A 17,417-nucleotide genomic window follows, 5' to 3' on the forward strand; every position below is an offset into this window, starting at 1 on the left:
CATATCTCATAACCATATCTCATCTCCATATCTCATCTCCATATCTCATCTCCGTCTCTGTCTCTGTCTCCATCCATCTCTCCCCAGCCCTAATCCCAGCTTGTGTCTATCCCAGCTTGTGTCTGAAGCTCAGGTCTCATCTCACTATAGTTGCCTCGTCTCTCATCTCTGAACAATGGGAGACTGAAGGTAGGTTTTTTTTTCTTTGTTTATTTTCCTAGACCTATACGGTGCCCGCGTAGGGACCACGGAGGCGTTAACTCTAGGCGTGCCTAGTACCTAGGTAGTCTACTTAAACCTATCCCCACCTCCCTTACCCCTATTCTCTCGTTTACCCTTTACTTTGGCGTTTTCGCTGTTAGGTACTACCTGGGCAGTCATAGGCACCTATAAACCGTAATAGTACGGTAGCTATAGTAGGAACCGTCTAGATACGGTATCTATCACCAGAAACCGTATAAATACGCTAATTTTTATAAATACGTGTTAACTTAACGAATAGTATCGCGAAGCGACACGTATTAACGTACGAACGGTGTTAGAACGATATCGCGAAGCGAAACGTGTCGAAAGGCTTTAATAGGGAGTCTAAATATTTCTCTCGAGATTTTTCTCTAGATTTAGTCGTTCTCGTAGTCTAGTTAGTAAAGTAGTTAGTTATAATAGTAAAGCCTTAGTCTCTTATTAGATTTTCTAAAAAAAAAAACTATAAATAAATAAAAAAGAAGAAAAGTTATATATTTTTTAGTTTTCGAACCCTCTTAGGAACCGTACTGACACCGTTCGTGGCGTACGACACGTGTCAGAGTCTCTGACACGTGTCGATCTCTGACACGTATTATAGCGGTGTTGATACGGTTCGTAACCGGGAACTGTCTGTTTACCAAACATAACCACTTACACGTATATACGCCTGTAAACCGTGTTTATACTGTACTAGTACGGTTCAGAGGGTCTTTACATCCGCGCTAAGGTATTGGATAAACTTGCCGCCCATGTATTATCGGCCGTAACGTAACGTATACTTCGTGTTATCTCTCAACCAACTCGGACTTCAATCGTAACTAGATACCTAGATATTGGCATATTTGCGTGTGCGTGTACGTTTACGTTTGAGTTTGCGTCTGCGTGTGCGTCTGCGTGAGTAATGCTCGTGTACCTACGTCCCTCCCCTCCCTTCCCTCCCCTTCCTCTCGTGTGCTCTTTACCACCATCCTTTACTGACACAGTGGTGTCAGTCGAAGCTGTACCTCCACTGGAGGAGGCAAAGCAGTCGCAGCCACATTGCCACCCCCGAGTGGTTGCATTCACATTTCACCTTTCATACCCTTGTTGTCTTACCGCAACCAAAACCCCTTCTTGATAGTAGTATATGCCGCCCTCTCGCGCCAGGTATCAAGGTTGCGTGACGCCAGAGACGGCCTGTTGGCCACAGTCATGGTCCTGGGAGATGAGGCTGGCTGTTGGATGGATGGAAACGAAGGCGACGAAGGTGACACAGGTGGTGACGGCGACGTCCTTGGACTGCGAGTCCTCATCACGGAGGAAGACCAGGCTTGAAGTGTTGGCACCGGTGGCGAAAGATGTGGAAGGATACTGGCCCGCTCATGCCCAGGTTCTGCTTGTTTTCCCTGCGCTTCCGTTTGCTTATCGAGCTCTTTCGCGCTGGCCGAATCGTCATCTTTCACGAACCACGTGCGAGGAGATTGAAGTTCAGCCGTTCCCTGTCCATCTCGGATGCGCTTGACACGTCCGCTAGAAGCAGGCTCTGGATCCATCTCGCTGGAAGAGCCACCAGCTGACTCTCGGCGTAGTTCAGACACACTTTTCCTCTTCCTCTCCGCATTCGACGGCGCATCTCTCTGCTTTTGCCTGACCGCACTTCCGTCCAAGCGTGTCATACCTTCGAAGCCAAACGTCGGATCGAAGCTCACGAATATGAGCGCCCGCTCAGGAGAGCCAGGCTCGCGGGGCGGGCCGGCCATATACACCATCCCTTCGTCACCTAGGATGGCCTTGACGTCTCCTGCCCGACCGCCAGGGCAGAGCATGTCATGGAGTTCCTGGGGAGCATCGTCCGGAGGCCACAGCGACACTTTGCTAGGGCCGAATGCTTCCTCGCCATCTTGCATCTCCTCACCCTCCTTGTCTCTCATTCGAGATCGGATCCTGAACCTTTCCCCAGTCCCAGTCGGGACGAGAGGACCAAGTTCGTGCCTACTAACCATTCGAAGCTTGATGCGCTCTTTAGGCCGCCACTCACCTTCGACACTGGCGTCCTCCGTCACCAGATCGACGAAGGTTTGAGCATTGAAATGGTAGCCATGCCATTTGGTCTTTGCTCGAATATATTCTTTGACGCCGTCCCCGTCACCCTGTTGGGTTTCGGTGTGGACGTACCTATCAGCGCGAGGCCAGGATGCCTCCCATCTGCTATTACTCTTTGCATCCAACGTACGGCTCAGCGGGTCGTTGGGCGGATGTCGGAGGCCATTCTGTAACTCGCCATGTACTGCTCGATGAAAGGGCTGGGTGTAATACGTCCTCACAGATTGACTACCGCCATCCAACCATTCCTTTCTGCATTCCACAATCAGCAGTTCACCACTACGGTGGTCCAGTTGGAATCCAATATCCGTCCAGGAGTCATTGATTGGGCCCTCCAGATGTTGTCTTCTCCAAATGACCTGCACTTTCAAGTCGGGATGGGGGTCGTCGAGGCGGAAGCAGATGAAATGGTAATAGCTTGTCCAGTCGACTTCTTCGCTCTCGAAGCTGGTCTGATTGGTTAAGGCGTAGAAGTTGTCGTGGTAGATTGTAAAGCAGACCGTCGACCCCATCTCGGAGCCGAAGAAGTCCCGGAGCTGCAACGGCTCCTTGCTCACTGGTCTTGACGTTCGGAGATCGTACCGATACAACAGCCATTCATGGTGATCATGGTTGCCTAGAGCCGAATGCGTGCCCAAAACCAGATATCTGCTGTCATGCCTCACGAAGAGCTTGCTGGTAGACCGCAGACGCGTGCATAGCAAGACACGGGAATGGCGTTGGCCATCTGGCAGCTGCTGTGGTGGCTCGAAAGCGTCGGCAATGTTGACGGCAAGTAGATATTGACCATAGAGACCAAAATCACACAGAAGCACCACTATATCAGAAGCAAACGCTTGGACTTGAAGGGACACGAGAGACCCAAGGTCCAGTTTCTCCTGGCCTTGGAAGCTCCTACTCACACTCACCGATTTGCATAAGAAAGCGTTGGTCACCACTTTCTCCGTGGTTCTGGTTCGGCCGTGATTGAAATCGAGAATGCGGAGGCTGGAACACGTCGAGTAGGACAGAACCCCTGAGTGGTAGGCAAAACTGGTCGCGTGCGCTAGGGTACAGACGGAGTACGGTGAAGCTGTCTGAAGGGCGTTGTCATAGTCGTTACACCGACCAAGTGTGACCCGGAACCTGGCATCTGGATTTGAAAATGCCACTTTGGCCCATGTCGAGTACGGGATGCTCGCCTGATCAGTGTCAGCCCATGTCAGAGCATCCGAGCCAACTTGTCATCACCAGCAGGCACTTCTTTGCAGTACTCTCGTCGCGGAGTTGATGATACAGAGACCGAGAGGTTCTTCCGAGACAGTCGTGTGAACGGGTATCCAACTGGCGAGCCACATGATGGATGATGTCGAATGGTAAGTCCGAAAACATACCCGCCGACAGGTCAGACAAGACAGGATAGAGAGAGGGCAGGCACTTGGCAAGACGAGGTGTCGACGCATGGAGAAAAGAACGGTTTGCACGGACAAGCTAGGTGCAACGGTAGCGAGCGTGATAAGCAATGAATGATGAGGGCTGGCACTAAATGTGCCATGGACCAGCGTGAATGACAGACACATGGAATGGTGAACGTTGCAGGATGTCGAAAATGCAAGAGCAAGAGCAAGAGCGGACACAGAAGGAGAGACGGGGGGCTTTCAAGGCGAGCACTCAACAGCAGAGCCTCAATATTTTGGAGCTCTGGGGCACTGACCGCTCGACTGACACCTGGACACATGTACGGAGTACCTTTCAAGGCAGCCATGCAAGGAGTGTGTGGGTCACAACGGCAGGGGGGGGTGATCGGATGAGGCTGAAAAGCATCTGCCTGTTCGACTCCCCCCACTGGTGCCACCCTTTTTGGTGCCCTTAGCCGCCCCGGCCCAGAGCCTCATCGGGCAGTATCGTCACGTGATCGTCATTCTTGGTCCTGTTCCCTGTCGTTTGCCCCGACTAACAACGAGCAGCCTCGAAGCAATCTTGAAGCAGCCTGTAGAGTAGAACGGGAGAAGCTTGTCGTACTAGCTATACGCGGTGGGTGGTGGATCACGTCTGGCCGCCGGCCGCCAGCCGTCGCACTTGCCTGCCACAATCTTACTGTTCTTTCTTCTCCTGAGAATCCTGATGGAGCTCGGTGTTACAGCTAGCTTTGGTACCGTTCAAGCCCGGTCGCTCAGTTGCATTCGTGGAAGGTCGGCGCGAGAGTGGTCAGTATCGTACTAGACATTGGGAAACTCCGTACTTTCTACTGAGTGACCTGGCTGGCTGATCACGACCAGCAATGCTTTGCAAAAAGACAGGGGCCACTAGATTGACTTTTGGTGCGATAGTTTCGACCTAACTGTTGAATGCTTGTGGCTGTGTGAGAAGGAAAGACTTTTGCTGTGTCTGAGCGGACTCTGTCTGTCGACTAGTGAATTTGGGGCAGCCAATGCCACAACTGAAAAATGCCGCATCTGACCTGACTTCAATACCAGAGGCAAGCCTGACACACTGTCTGACGTTGGACAAACGCCTGGCCCTGGCTACGGCATCGGCATCGGCATCGACTTGGATGATTCGACAGGATTGGCGAATGGCGATACCAGCGGTGAGGTGAGTCGGACAAAGGAGCGCCCTGTAGCCCATAGCCCACTAGCCGCGTATGCTGCGGAAGGAGTACTTTCTTCCAGGCCTCAAGCCTCAGGATGCCGCTGCGCCCGGTTTGTATGGCCTTAGGGCTTAGGCTCTTGGGCCTGCGCCCGGCTGCTAAGCGTGAATCACGTATCTCAAAGGTCTAGATTGCGGACTGGAGTTGCGGTTGGATAAGTTCTCCAATAGTGCCCGCAGATGTATCGTTGGAGGCGAGCAGACACTTGAAGGGCAGACAGACAAGACAGTGGGGAGGGTGGTGGTGGTGGTGGTGGTGGTCGCAGTCGTGGTCGCTGATGGGTGGTGGGTGGTATAGCAAGCTGGTCAAGTGCACGACAGGTCATGGAGAGCGGCATTCGGAACGGGTTGACAATGAGAGATTGGAGGATTAGACCATGTGTATCCCTGCTACTCTGATGCAGAAGAGAACAGCTGGAGTCATGGCGCAGGAGAGAGCCCAAAGCGCTGGAGGCTGAAGTGCAGTCGGATACAGACGAAATAATTGCTGCCGCTGCCGCTGACAGAAGAAACCATGCCAGATCAAGCCATCCTCCTTAACACAACATGCCCTGCTCAACCACCCACCACCCACGCTCGACTTGAAGGCGCTGTACACTAGGCATTTACTCATACCTCCCGTGTCCCACGTCCTTGCCGTTCACTAACTTGCATAACTTAGCACCGGCCGACCATCACCATCGACTTCTGCCAGCTCATCCTCTTCCGTAATGGCTCCCTCGCGCAGGCAGATGCAGATGCAGATCGGGATCGAGACCGTCACAAAAGACAACCTGGACCGCTATCTCCAGCTGTCCCTGATCGGGCATGAGCCAACTCCAGGCGTCATCAGGCTACCAGTAGATAGGAGATGCTGGGAGCTGGTCCGACCATTGATGGGACTTTACCAACGGTGGCACCTTGACATGCACGTGAAAAAGATGGGACATTCACTTGATAGAGCTAGAGCTGGAGCTGGAGCTGGAGTCGATCCCATCAACATAGTCGTGTAATAAACCACTGTTCCTCGGGCACCCAGCCCAAGGCTATAGGATGGCCTGTATGGCCTGTATCCTCTATGGCCTGCCATCTGCAAAGTGCGAGAGAGATATATGCACACATGGGTAGTCTGTGTCTCCGTAGTGCTCATCCTTATCGCTTATCTCGTATTGCGTATTGCGTATCTTATCGTTTCCCCCGCATTTATAAGTCGCGCATTATTGTCTTTTAGACGTGTTAACAACACGCACAACTAACGCACAACCACAACCAACTCTACTGTCGTCTATCGTGAACTCAACAAAATGGATTCACCAGGAAGTTGCCATGATGTCGCTGCGCTTCAACCCAATATTGACAAAGCCGCTGCGGAGCGTTCTCTCATGAACGGCGACTCTTGCACTTTCACTTTTCGCCCAGATTCACCCACCTCAGACCCTGCCTCCTTGCTAAAATTGTCAAAACCAGTCGATCCTAAACTTCAGAGCGTCCTTGACTACATCGAATCACCCTCACTCCGAGAAACTCTTGGTTGGACCGAGTTTCCTCTAGCACCCCAGCAGTTCAAGCAGCTTGAGGAATTGGAACGGCTTGGTTATTTCTGTGGAGAAAACTTCAAGTACGTGAGACTCACATTGCCTTCTGCCCAGATTACACACAGAGAATTTGACCGCAGGTAATAGGTACGACTATTCTGAAGCCGAGGAAATTTTAGCATTCAGAATACCGGGCCGCGGACACGAATACTATCTTAGCCTACTGAAGGACCGTCTCATGCAGATCATTCGGGCCAAGCCAGATGATGAAGCGAACGATCCCTCATCGAGAAATTTGCCTTGATCCCGCACTACCACAGAGGGTCCTCTACCGTGTACCACTGGTCATCGAGGATGAAGGGCAAACAAGTGGTACGTCAACCAGATGCGCAATTCAGCTCTAAGAAATTGGGCGGTCCCAGCTTGATCGTGGAGGTCGCGTGGACACAATCACCCAAGAATCTACAAAAGTTGGCACATGACTATATCTTGGGCACTAATGAGGAGGTCCGCACAGTGATTGGCGTCGACGTGAACACCTCTCGTGGAAAGGGCGCGAGAGTATCGGTTTGGAGACCTGTGTATGACAAGGACAAAAATGCCGTTGGCGTTGGTTGTGACTCTACGGTAAGGCGCCGTCGACCTTCACCGTCAATTCCTTGGATCTGACTGCTTCATCTAGGAGATTCGCAGCAAAGATGGAGTCAAAAACCCCGATCCGAAAGCTGGACTGCGCTTGACCCTCGAAGATTTTGCGTATGATCGGAATCCAGGACAGTACCCCTTCCTCAATTCCACCAACGTCTTCATTCCCCTCGACGATCTCGTCTCGATGCTGGAAGAGTCGGAGGAGGCTCAGGAAGACTTCAAAGCCGAACAGCCTCGCAGAACTAGTGGATGAGCTACCTACCACCTCCGTCTGGTCTGGTTGCTATTGGGTAGTATCTTGCTTGGACGGACATGGATTGCAGCTGGGGAAATGCTGTATGATGTTACGATTAATACCTGCAGGTGCCGTTGGATGGGCAAACACTGTACGAAGACACGATTGATACCCTTGATACTCCTGATACCCCTACCTCTAGCTGTGCAACATTGGCACAGATCGATAGAACATAGCATAGCATGGCGATAGCGATGGCGATTCTCCTTCACATTCTCCTTCACCTTCTCTAGAGCAGGAGCCCTGAACAAGATTCGAGTAATCACTTAATTACCTTGACCCGCACAACCACTGTATGCACAAGTAATATCAGCAAGGACATGTAAATGTACAGTGGTCATTTACAGCATCCAACCTATGGAATTGGAACTGGAATTGGAATTGGAATTCTTCCTCTCCGAATCCCTTAATTACCTTAGGTACCTACATTACGCATATGTACGGATTACGCCTCGACCCGCCAATCCGAAAGTCCCATTTGCGGCGAGTGGGACGGATATAGTATAGTACATCAATCAGGCACCTATAATTAAATAATATACCTAGGTGATCAGGTAGATACTCAGTAGATATACCTACCTAGGTACACACCTACTAACACACCTACACACAAACACCTACTAACACACCTGCACACACATATAGGCGGAGACCAGAATAGAAATAGTTTATGCCATTCATGCCCCTCGCCCCTCGCGGCATTGTGTTGTTATGTACTAGGTGCTACGTGGTGCATGAACACTCCGTATAATAAGCACCGACGAAGCCGGACTTTCTCCTAATTTTTATCCCACTTTCCATACCGAGTCCAGTCATCATACAAGGCCTTGAAAATGGCTCGACTGCTCGGATCCATGCCGGCATTTAGCGCCCTCAGAAGATCGCGCTCCATCGCCCCCATGACACTATACAGTCCTGGCATCAGGCGCTCCTTGACCGAAGGCGACATCTGGCCGTCCAGACTACATCGGGCGTATTCCATCACCAGGTACTGCATGTGCTGGCCTGCCAACAGCTTGGCCTGTTTGGTCTCGTCGTTGAGGTCGTTGTGGCCTCTTTTCCTCGACGATCGCGCCGCCGACACGGTAGGATTGCAGATCGACGATAAGAGTCGCGCAAACTTCTCGGCAGAAGACGCCGGCAGACATTCATGCGACTGCCGCATCCATCTGGGCATGGCCTTCCCGAACGCGTTCAGGCTGGCTGCGACCGTGGTCCGGTTGCTGTCGTGGAGGCTTGCAGACCCTGGCCAGAACAGACAACGCAAGAGCGCCTGTAGAGCCGGGAGTAACAGGTGATAGCGGTCAGAGACACGTCGTCTATGCCTTGCAAGAACAGCCCCAATGAGTGCACACAGTCGGTCATAGATGTCCGAGGCCTGCAGGCCTGTGTCCACGTCAGTCTTGGGCATCAGAAGCTCATCATCCGACACAGAGGATGCGACGGTGCATATCGTCGCGAGAAGTCTGTCGAGCGTGCATTGGTTCACGACTAGGGGATGCCGTTCTAGAACCGTCCGGGCATTGTCCAGGGTGAGGCATAACTCTTCCAGAGTCAATCCTCCATTGAGACTTCTCATGCAAGCGACATCTGCCAGTTCGCCCGCCAGCTGGGGAGCCTGCAAAATATCTTGGTTGGTGACATGTACAATGACAGAGGCGGTAACCACAGGTCGCACAAGCTGGAAGCCGTTCTGCTTGCCTTGCTTTTGCAGGAAGTCGAGGGTAAGGATCCAGCCATTCGCGCCAATCTGCCGTACGAGAATGTCTGCGTTGGCAACAATGAGGGACACATCTGCGTTGGTCCATACATCTTGCCCCTCGAAAGAAGATACCAGTTTCTGAATCGCCTCTTCCATTACATTCTCGTCTGGCTTGACATCTGAAGGCAACAGCAATTTCAAGCATTCGCATTGGGCTGAAAGTCTCATCCGCCACTCCTCGTTGGCCGTAGCTTTGCTGCCCAGAGAGGCTGGCGTCGTCTGAAGCATCCTCTGGACGCTGGAGATTGCTTGTCGAATTCGCTCGTCCTTCTCGATAGCACCGATACGCCGGGCTGCAGTCAGGGTTAACTTCAAATCGAAGATTATCTTGTCCTGCGATCCATGAAGGGCCCGGTCGAGGCGAGATCTCAAAAGCCGTATAAAGTTCTTTCGCAATTTCTCCAGCTTGTGGCTCGTAATGATATTCTCCAGAGCGCGCTCTGCCTGGCAGACTTGGCCGAAGAAAACCTGCAGTGCCAAAAAGGTCGCCGGTTGAGAGTCTGCGACACGAGAGGCGTCAATCGTCTTCCTGATCCAAGACAGTATGTCTGAAAGTACGGTCGAGTTCTGACTAGCAAGAGCTTGGGCCCAGATATTGTCCAGAATATGAGTTATCATAAGAATTGCAGGCCAAGACGATGGCGTTGTCTGGATGTCCTCGCGTCGCAAGATCTTCTCAGAGAGAGCGATCCACAGAGCCCAATCTTTGCAATCAATGCTCGTTCTAGCCGCAACAGAATCCAAGTGAATGAGCAGGTCCAGATCTTCTTCAATTTCTGTGATTGTGGCAACTTGAGTATCAGCTGTCAGACGATGCATGGCTGCAGCCGCGATCCTTTTGAGCTGAGACTTCTTGACCGCGTCCAGTGGCAGGGCTTGTATTAGCGATCGATCGGGTGTTTTGTCGGTCGACTCCAGAGCTTTCGCGACATGCTGAGAGACCATTTGCCGCAAAGACGGGTTATTCAGCACTTCTTCGGCGCTCAGGACGGCTTTCACAAGTGATTCTAAGGTTGGCCCGACTTGACTCCCCGCTTGTGAACGAGACGTAAGCAGGTCTAACGATCTCTCAATGAATCTCTGGGCCGAATGCGAGCAGGAAGATAAGACGGTCGGCCTCTGCAAGAGACGGCCAATGCATGCAGCGAAGAGCTTGTCTGCACTGTCGCAGTCGTAGTTCCGGCCATTCCAGACAGCAAAAGAATTGAGCGGCGTGGCCTCAAACCGCACCATCAGCTCGGTCAAATGATTGAGTTCAGAGTCAATGTCGGTTTGGAATCGACGTTGCCGGACAACCAATTCAATCACCAGCGAAAAACATTCAAGACACTCCAGAAACCTTGCCGCCTTCTTCCGGGTCTCGTCCTGTCGTCCTGAGCTCTCGAACTCGTTCAATGACATGAAGTGGTGATGGGGTTGGAGCAAGTCCTCAAGGTCAGGTAGGTCCTTGAAGTCTAGAAGCGGAACAAGCAAGCGAAGAAGCCTCCAGACTTGCCAGCGTTGGGCTTGATAGTCGGACTTCCTGGGCAACGCATTCATCGCCTCCCGGAAGAGGTCAGCCAACTGTGTTTTGTCCAGAGTCAGGCTTGTGTCGTGAGAGTCAGACAGCTCTAACATGGCTGAAAAGACCGCTAGCTTGGCGAATACATCAGCCGTGGATCCAACCTTTGCAGCAAGGGTCTTGAACTGCTCGAGGAGTTCGCTCAGCAGCATCTGACCCATCCTTGGAGGAGCATGAACCAAAGCTAAGGCTCTGAATTCATCAACGACATTTTCATCGTCCCACACAAGAATAGCAGGTATGGTTTCAGGGTCATATCTGGATGCGTAACGCACACGTATTGCATCTGCCAGATTTTGTTGCCAAATGGTCACAAAGCCGTCTATGTTTCTGGCCCGGGCAAAGGCACGCAACAAGGCAACAACAATTTCGTCTCGGATGAGATCATACAGCTTCATCGAGACAATATTGGACTCAATTCTCTCCATGACCTGTTTCAATAGCTGTTCGGAATTCGACAGGCCAATCCTGGGGACCAGTATGTTGACGTCGAGGCGGATGATCTTGGCCAGGAGAGTCCAGGGACAAACATCCCCTTCGGACGCCAGAATGGCTGACAAGCTATACCCTATTACAGGGAGGGAAATTCTCATTTTGAGTGCCAAAGCAACATCCACCAGGTTCTCCATCGGGGAAACCCAGCTCTCACGGTCACCGAGTGTTGAAGTTGCCGAAATTTCCGTTTTTACAGCTCCCGTGGCGGTGATCTGGGGTATACGAGGCCAGATCACATGAACGAGACATATGAACAAAGCATCAACCCACAGTTGCTCCTGTTGTCGCGCTCGAAGGTCGGATGCCGGGACTGAGCGGGCAGCTATGTCAAGAATAATCCAGGCCAAATGTCGATGAGCGGCCAAGACGAGCCTGTCTTGTGACTGTGTAGTGTTACCCTCTAGGTCGGCGACTTGGTCCTTGAAGCTCTTGAGCATATTTTCCAAGTGCTCGTACAATAGATTATCATGGACATTTCGCCACTTTTTGGCAAATCGTTCGTTGAAAGTTGAGCGGAATGGAAACACAATATGCAGCGCAACCAGTCGTTCTATTGCGTTCCTCGAAGAAGTAAAGGGCTTGTCGTCGTCGTTCGATCCTCGCAAGATATCAAGAAGAACCAAGCTTGGCTTCAAACAGTGAGAGGCAAAGGCTCGATTTGGGTCGTCGCTCTGCGTTCGGGTGGCCGTGGAGTCGCCCTTCCAAAAGGACAGAAGAGTACGGAGCAGTTGTAACAGTAAGGATTGCTCCTCGCTTTGTGGCTCCTTTTCTAGTAGAAAAGCTATTGCCTGGAGTAAGCTGCCAAACAAGGATGCTTGATCGTTCCAGGATGCAGTCCATGTCGGAGCATTCCTTCTCCTCCTGTGCGACGACGGCACAGCTAGAAGGTCGATACACCGGCAGGCAGCCTGTAGAAGAACCCAGATGAGGGTTGTATGGTCGGACGGTCTTGGCTGTACAGTGGTAGTCGGGGGACTCAACCGCCTCCTCTTCGTCATGCGCTCCTTGGGCTCAGCAACTGAGCCTGGAGGTAGTTGTGAGCCATCGCCAGACTCCTTTCTGGAGAGGCAAAGTCGGATCGACTGATCCAAGGTATGGAAGAACTTTCGCTCCAACAGGATCTCTAGACAAACCTCATCTTTTATGCGAGATGTCAAACTGAGAAGAAGCGACCAGAACTGTGGAAGCAAAACAAAACTACAACAGATTAGATTAGAAATGCAATTCAGAGGAAGAAGAATTCCACACCTCTCAATGGTAGCCCCTGCGGTCGCCGACGTTTTACCCTTAGAGTCCGAAGCATTCAGGTTTTTCAGAAGCCAACGAAGCAGCCATTGCTCCTTGAACCCGGGCGAGTGCGAAGAGGTCTTGAACTTGACGTCTGTAGAGGATGCGTCGATGTTCTCCTGGAGACGCAGTCCCAAAATATCAGCTGCTGCCAGCAAAACCTCTTCTGCAGAACCATTCGTTTGTTCCAGGTCTGCTATTGCAGCCTCGAACGATCGCTTCGCCATGGCCATGACAACGACGTATTCTTTCCGAGCCCGAATCTGACCATCCTCAAGGCCGAGTAGCTTATGTTGGTCAGTGAAAGATTGTGCTTTTGAAGTGTGTTTGCGTCGTGAAGTCCATGCGAAGTATTTGGTCTTGATGGTCGACGTTTGATATCAGTTGGAATCGGAAAAAATTGCCAAGGCGGCCTCCGATTGGCCGGTACCGTTTTCGCTCCCCAGCAGCGAGCTTCCTCAAGCTCGACGTGCTGCTGCTAGTATTAGGACTTGTATCTGCTTGCGCCAGCTCTGCCACCAGACACTCTTCAGTTGCACAGAACGTCCGCTTGGTCCAAGGTACGCCTCTAGAGTCTGCTCCTCCTGTGTCTTCGCTAACCTGGATCGTCACAGTTTCCAAGATGCCGGACGACAATGTTTCGGCGCCTCCCTTACCCGTCGCACCCAAATCGAAGCCAGTCAGCGAAGCTTTATTGAACGAAAAGGTACGAGCGTGAGAGGACTGAGACGAGAGGCTTGAGCCCATAAGCGACCAGGAGGACAGTCTCTCTTGCCAGAATATGGGCCTAGAACACCAACCTGCGCCGGGCATGGGAGATCCGATGAACACTCGATTGCTAACACAATGCGATAGTGGGATCGTGCAGTCTCCTCCTTCGTGATCCGATCCGCGCTCGGCTTCTCCTTCGGCGTGATATTTTCAGTGTTACTGTTTAAACGAAGAGCATGGCCCGTGTGGCTCGGCACAGGGTTTGGAGCAGGAAGAGCATGGGAAGAAGCTGATGGTTAGTTTGGCCACGCATATTCACCACCTGGAAGCTTCTTGTTGACACTGATTTAGCAAACTTCAAGAGGGGAGACGTCCTCACTACAGATGGGCTACGAAAAGTACGGACTGGAAGTTAGATGGTTTGCATGGGGGGTTCGTTCCGCTGAATATCGCAATTCGGGAGTACAAGTGTACAACATGTACAGACTACCGTACGCATGAGGTACAAACCGGTGTGCTCTTGGGCATTTCAGGTTTCCTATCACAATTTCTTTCTATCCCATCCCGCTTGCGTGGTAGAACTCGGTCATCGGCCCGCCTTCTCGCTCTCGATCTCCCGGCGAAGATTCTCCAATTCCGCCTCCCGCTTCTTCAAATGCGACTCCAGCCCATCTATCTGTTCGGCGACCAATGCCAGATCCTCCCTAAGTCTCTTGAGGTCACCTCCTGATTTGTTTGCATTCTCCGAATTCAATTCCACATACTGCCGTTGCTTGTACTCGAGCAGTTGCTGGGCCTCTCGTTTGACCAGTGTCCAATTAGTCTTCCCAGACTGTCGAGGTCCCCCATTCTCCTGTCTTTGCTTCCGTCGACGCTCCGCGGCTGCGGTGGCTGCATCATGTTGTGCTTCCACCTCGCGCAGCTCACGCAAAAGCCGGACCTTCTCCAGGTCTTCGTCTTCAACAACATCCGAAAAGTCCGTTCCTTTCGGCGTGTAGGCCGAACTTCCCCTGGCTCCAAGCCGACTTAGATATGCATCGCCGAACTTGGCTTTTCGACCCGTAGGAGTGTCCTCGTCGTACTTGTTGGGGCGGTTCCTCAAACTGTCGATTTGATAGTCAATCTGGTTGCCCTCGAAGCTGGCTCGCAGGCTGGGCGGCACCGTGCGTGGTATCCGATAACCCTCATGGCGATAGTTGAGGATATGCAGAAAGGCCAGACAGGCATCTTTGGATATCGAGTCCCGGCCGTTGGTGTTGATGAGGTTCCAGGCACTGCGGATATCCGTGTCCGGCACATCCAAGCTGGCGTACAGTGTATGGAGGCTCTCAAAGCTGATGTCGCCCCTCCGATCTTTGTTGGCCGAGTAGATCTCCTCGTACCTGTGCTTGTCTTCGGGGCTCATGTACCAATCGAAGCCGTCTTTTAGGCCAGCATCGTCCTCGTCATCCTCGATTCTCTCGAACCGCTCCCCGTGGCTGCCGCCCGACAAGGCTCGGTTCGCGGCGACCAAGTGTGCCTTGCTTTCGGGGACGAGCCAGTCCGGCAAGCTCTTGGGCACGTCCTGATACTCTCCGTTGACCAGGTCGAATATCAGCCGCATGGCGACACAAAACTCTTCAAAGTCCAGCTCGCCGTCGCCGTCGACGTCCGCCAGGTCCCACACCCGCTCTAGCTGGTCATCGCGCAGCTGCGAGTTGCGCAGCACGTTGGCCGCCGCTTGGTTCGTCAGGTGTGAAGAGGACGTCGCGGGCGGCTGCACCAGTGACGAGAAGATCTCCCAGTAGCGGTCAATCTCCCATTTCTCGATGCGCTTGGTAGCTGCCATGATGGTGGGCGGTAGGCGGTAGAGATGAGGACGGGACGAGTTGGTGGGAGGAGGTATCCGTCGAGTGAGATACTACTACTTGAGTCGGTGTCGGTCTCGGATTCAATTCGTGCAGGTCCAAGGCTGTCGCAATAGATCAAAGGAAACGCCGGCTTCAATGCTGAAGAAGTGCTCAAGGGACTCGCCTGCGCCAATTTCCTGGCTAGCAGATCGAGTACAATATGTCAAGCAAATCAATCGATTATCGACCCGTATTTTAATGTCTGCAGCCGGGTACCTGTGTCTAGGTCTGTAGAGCTGCTTACAGCACAACTACAACTACACGATGGATGTGTACGGAGTACGGGAGTACTCTCGCATGCTGTCCGGTGCACCGTTACTTCTGCCACCAGCTACTCCCTACCACCTACTCCACACTAGTATGAGGTAATCAGCACTACGAAGTGCCAGTACTCCGTAATAGTAGTCCTCCCCGTTCGGGACGCCGGTCGACGCCGCCCTGATCACCTAACGTCACGCCATCAGTTGCTCGAATTAACACAACATCACTGCTTCTTGTAATCAGGTCTACCAAGTAGTGGCTAACACCACACGGTATCTGACCATCTCCGAAGAGGAGGCCAGCATGAAGGAGGCCTTAACAAGGGTGGATCTGAACGACGGCCCGCCTGGATCTATTGGTCTGTACAGAGTAATATGCAAGATCATCACGAGCGGTGTCAGCGGTTCCGGCCTCCCCCAGCGATGGTGCGTCCGGCAGATCCTGTGTTCTGTGTCCTATCTTCTTACTTGGTCTTCGCCGCCACTTCTTGGTCTTTTTCCTGCTTCTTATCCACGCTGCTTGGGTCGAAGTACGGCCTCTCGGCTTGGGGAGTGACGCGAAGCATGTGTCGTCGAGTTACACCTTCTTTCACGACAAAGTCCCGCAGAGCAGAGCTAGAAGTAGAGGGGAAAAGGGTGAAAGTCAGCCATCTGAAATCTGTTCGACACGGATTGGTATTCCTCACTGTTGGGTGACCCGGTTGTCGTAGACTGCAACCGTGCCTGGCTCCCAGTGGATCCTGATATGCCAGTCTTGACCATGTTCGATGTGGTTGTATAGAAAGTTCAAGATGGTGGCTAGTGACGACATCAGCGACCTTGTCTGGGTGGAACACGATCCTGCAGCTGGCTTACCGCTCTCTTCCTCCTTCAGACCCGCGATCTTACGAGTGTACAGCCTGTTGACATAGAGTGAGTTTGTTTTGGTGACCTACTTTCCTTTAGTCATGGTCGCGACTGAGCAGTACTTTGGAACCTTACAGGATGCGTCCGAACAATGGGGTGAAGAGTCTCGATCGGCTCCCGAATGTACCGCTCTCGCTTTGTGTGCACAGCTGCCTGTGAAAAGCCCGAGTGGCTGGCGTACTTTCCGTGCAAGAACTCGCGGAAGCTGGGCGAGAGTGCATTGTACGCGGCGGTGGTGGACAAGTACAGTGTGTCGCCCCCGGATTCAGGAGTGTCGAGGGGAAGAAAAATCGTGGTTCCTATCCCGTTGCTGTGGTTGGATTGCCGAGTCAGCACAGAGAGACTCTTTTCTCCCCACAGGTGGAGGCTCACATCTCGTAAGACATATCACTGTGCCATTTGATGCTGCTGACGTTGTTTGCGATCTCATTGTCAACTGCGCCGGCTCTATAGCAATCAGTTGTCAGAAGATCACGCTCAGAGCGAGAGCGTGGAAAACAGTCCCCTTACACAAAATCCCGGTAGACAGGCAGTAATTCGGGATAGCCCTTGATTTGCCCACCCATCTGATGGACATGGAGCCTGCCAAAATAGGCGCCAAACTCGCGTTGACGATCTGGGCCAATGTCCTTAAAATCTTGGTCGCGAAAGACAACAATGCCTCGCTCCGCAGCCAGGAGCGCCAGCTCGTCCTTCTGCTCGGCTGTAAGGGCGCTGAGTTGCAGACCACGCACCTCGGTACCGATGGCCGGGGTCAGTTCCTTGAAATCGGCTCCGGGTGACTTCAAAAGTGCCTTTTTCTCCGGATCAGCACGGAGGCCCACGTCAGTGTGCTCAAACTCCTCTAATGGTGGCTGCTGAAGACCTGGAGTGAAGTGCGGCAGGTAGGCAGCATATTTGTACTATAACTTATATCAGCAACCCCGACGCCCTCCATGTTGAAAAGACTCGCCTGTTGATGTTCATAGTCCACAGATGTCTCTGCCGCAAGCTCAAGCCGATCTATAGCGGTTGCCGCACTGGTGACAGTCTCAGTGGCCATGACTTGTGTCTTTTCAGTGCCGGGCCCTTTGTAGCATGGTTGTAGTTACGACCGATCTGTCGCAATTTATCTTTCTCTTGATATCCCACTC

The 17,417-nt window shown here is 52.3% G+C and overlaps 6 protein-coding genes across 6 annotated transcripts; 2 read left to right on the forward strand and 4 right to left on the reverse strand.

Annotated features, from left to right (window-relative positions):
• Positions 1 to 1,337: 1,337 nt before the first annotated feature.
• On the reverse strand, positions 1,338 to 3,665 carry A1O3_10294 (uncharacterized protein; the record flags this gene model as incomplete). Its single annotated transcript, XM_007740384.1, has 2 exons — positions 1,338 to 3,509; positions 3,582 to 3,665. The coding sequence occupies 2 exons, from the start codon at positions 3,663 to 3,665 to the stop codon at positions 1,338 to 1,340; spliced, it is 2,256 nt and encodes a 751-aa protein (XP_007738574.1).
• A 3,159-nt stretch (positions 3,666 to 6,824) lies between these two features.
• On the forward strand, positions 6,825 to 7,371 carry A1O3_10295 (uncharacterized protein; the record flags this gene model as incomplete). Its single annotated transcript, XM_007740385.1, has 2 exons — positions 6,825 to 7,097; positions 7,153 to 7,371. 2 exons carry the CDS (start codon positions 6,825 to 6,827, stop codon positions 7,369 to 7,371), a joined length of 492 nt encoding a protein of 163 aa, XP_007738575.1.
• An 820-nt stretch (positions 7,372 to 8,191) lies between these two features.
• A1O3_10296 (uncharacterized protein) lies at positions 8,192 to 12,745 on the reverse strand (the record flags this gene model as incomplete). Its single annotated transcript, XM_007740386.1, has 2 exons — positions 8,192 to 12,428; positions 12,480 to 12,745. The coding sequence occupies 2 exons, from the start codon at positions 12,743 to 12,745 to the stop codon at positions 8,192 to 8,194; spliced, it is 4,503 nt and encodes a 1,500-aa protein (XP_007738576.1).
• A 395-nt stretch (positions 12,746 to 13,140) lies between these two features.
• Positions 13,141 to 13,529, forward strand: A1O3_10297 (uncharacterized protein; the record flags this gene model as incomplete). The annotated part of the gene is made up of 2 exons (XM_007740387.1): positions 13,141 to 13,224; positions 13,374 to 13,529. 2 exons carry the CDS (start codon positions 13,141 to 13,143, stop codon positions 13,527 to 13,529), a joined length of 240 nt encoding a protein of 79 aa, XP_007738577.1.
• A 286-nt stretch (positions 13,530 to 13,815) lies between these two features.
• Positions 13,816 to 15,057, reverse strand: A1O3_10298 (uncharacterized protein; the record flags this gene model as incomplete). The annotated part of the gene is made up of 1 exon (XM_007740388.1): positions 13,816 to 15,057. The coding sequence occupies one exon, from the start codon at positions 15,055 to 15,057 to the stop codon at positions 13,816 to 13,818; it is 1,242 nt and encodes a 413-aa protein (XP_007738578.1).
• Positions 15,058 to 15,842: 785 nt separating this feature from the next.
• On the reverse strand, positions 15,843 to 17,326 carry A1O3_10299 (uncharacterized protein; the record flags this gene model as incomplete). Its single annotated transcript, XM_007740389.1, has 7 exons — positions 15,843 to 15,993; positions 16,065 to 16,176; positions 16,234 to 16,309; positions 16,360 to 16,594; positions 16,657 to 16,731; positions 16,795 to 17,186; positions 17,213 to 17,326. 7 exons carry the CDS (start codon positions 17,324 to 17,326, stop codon positions 15,843 to 15,845), a joined length of 1,155 nt encoding a protein of 384 aa, XP_007738579.1.
• Between the last annotated feature and the right edge of the window lie 91 nt (positions 17,327 to 17,417).

Source organism: Capronia epimyces, assembly GCF_000585565.1.
Source record: "Capronia epimyces CBS 606.96 chromosome Unknown aczIQ-supercont1.11, whole genome shotgun sequence".
Lineage (NCBI taxonomy): Eukaryota > Fungi > Ascomycota > Eurotiomycetes > Chaetothyriales > Herpotrichiellaceae > Capronia > Capronia epimyces.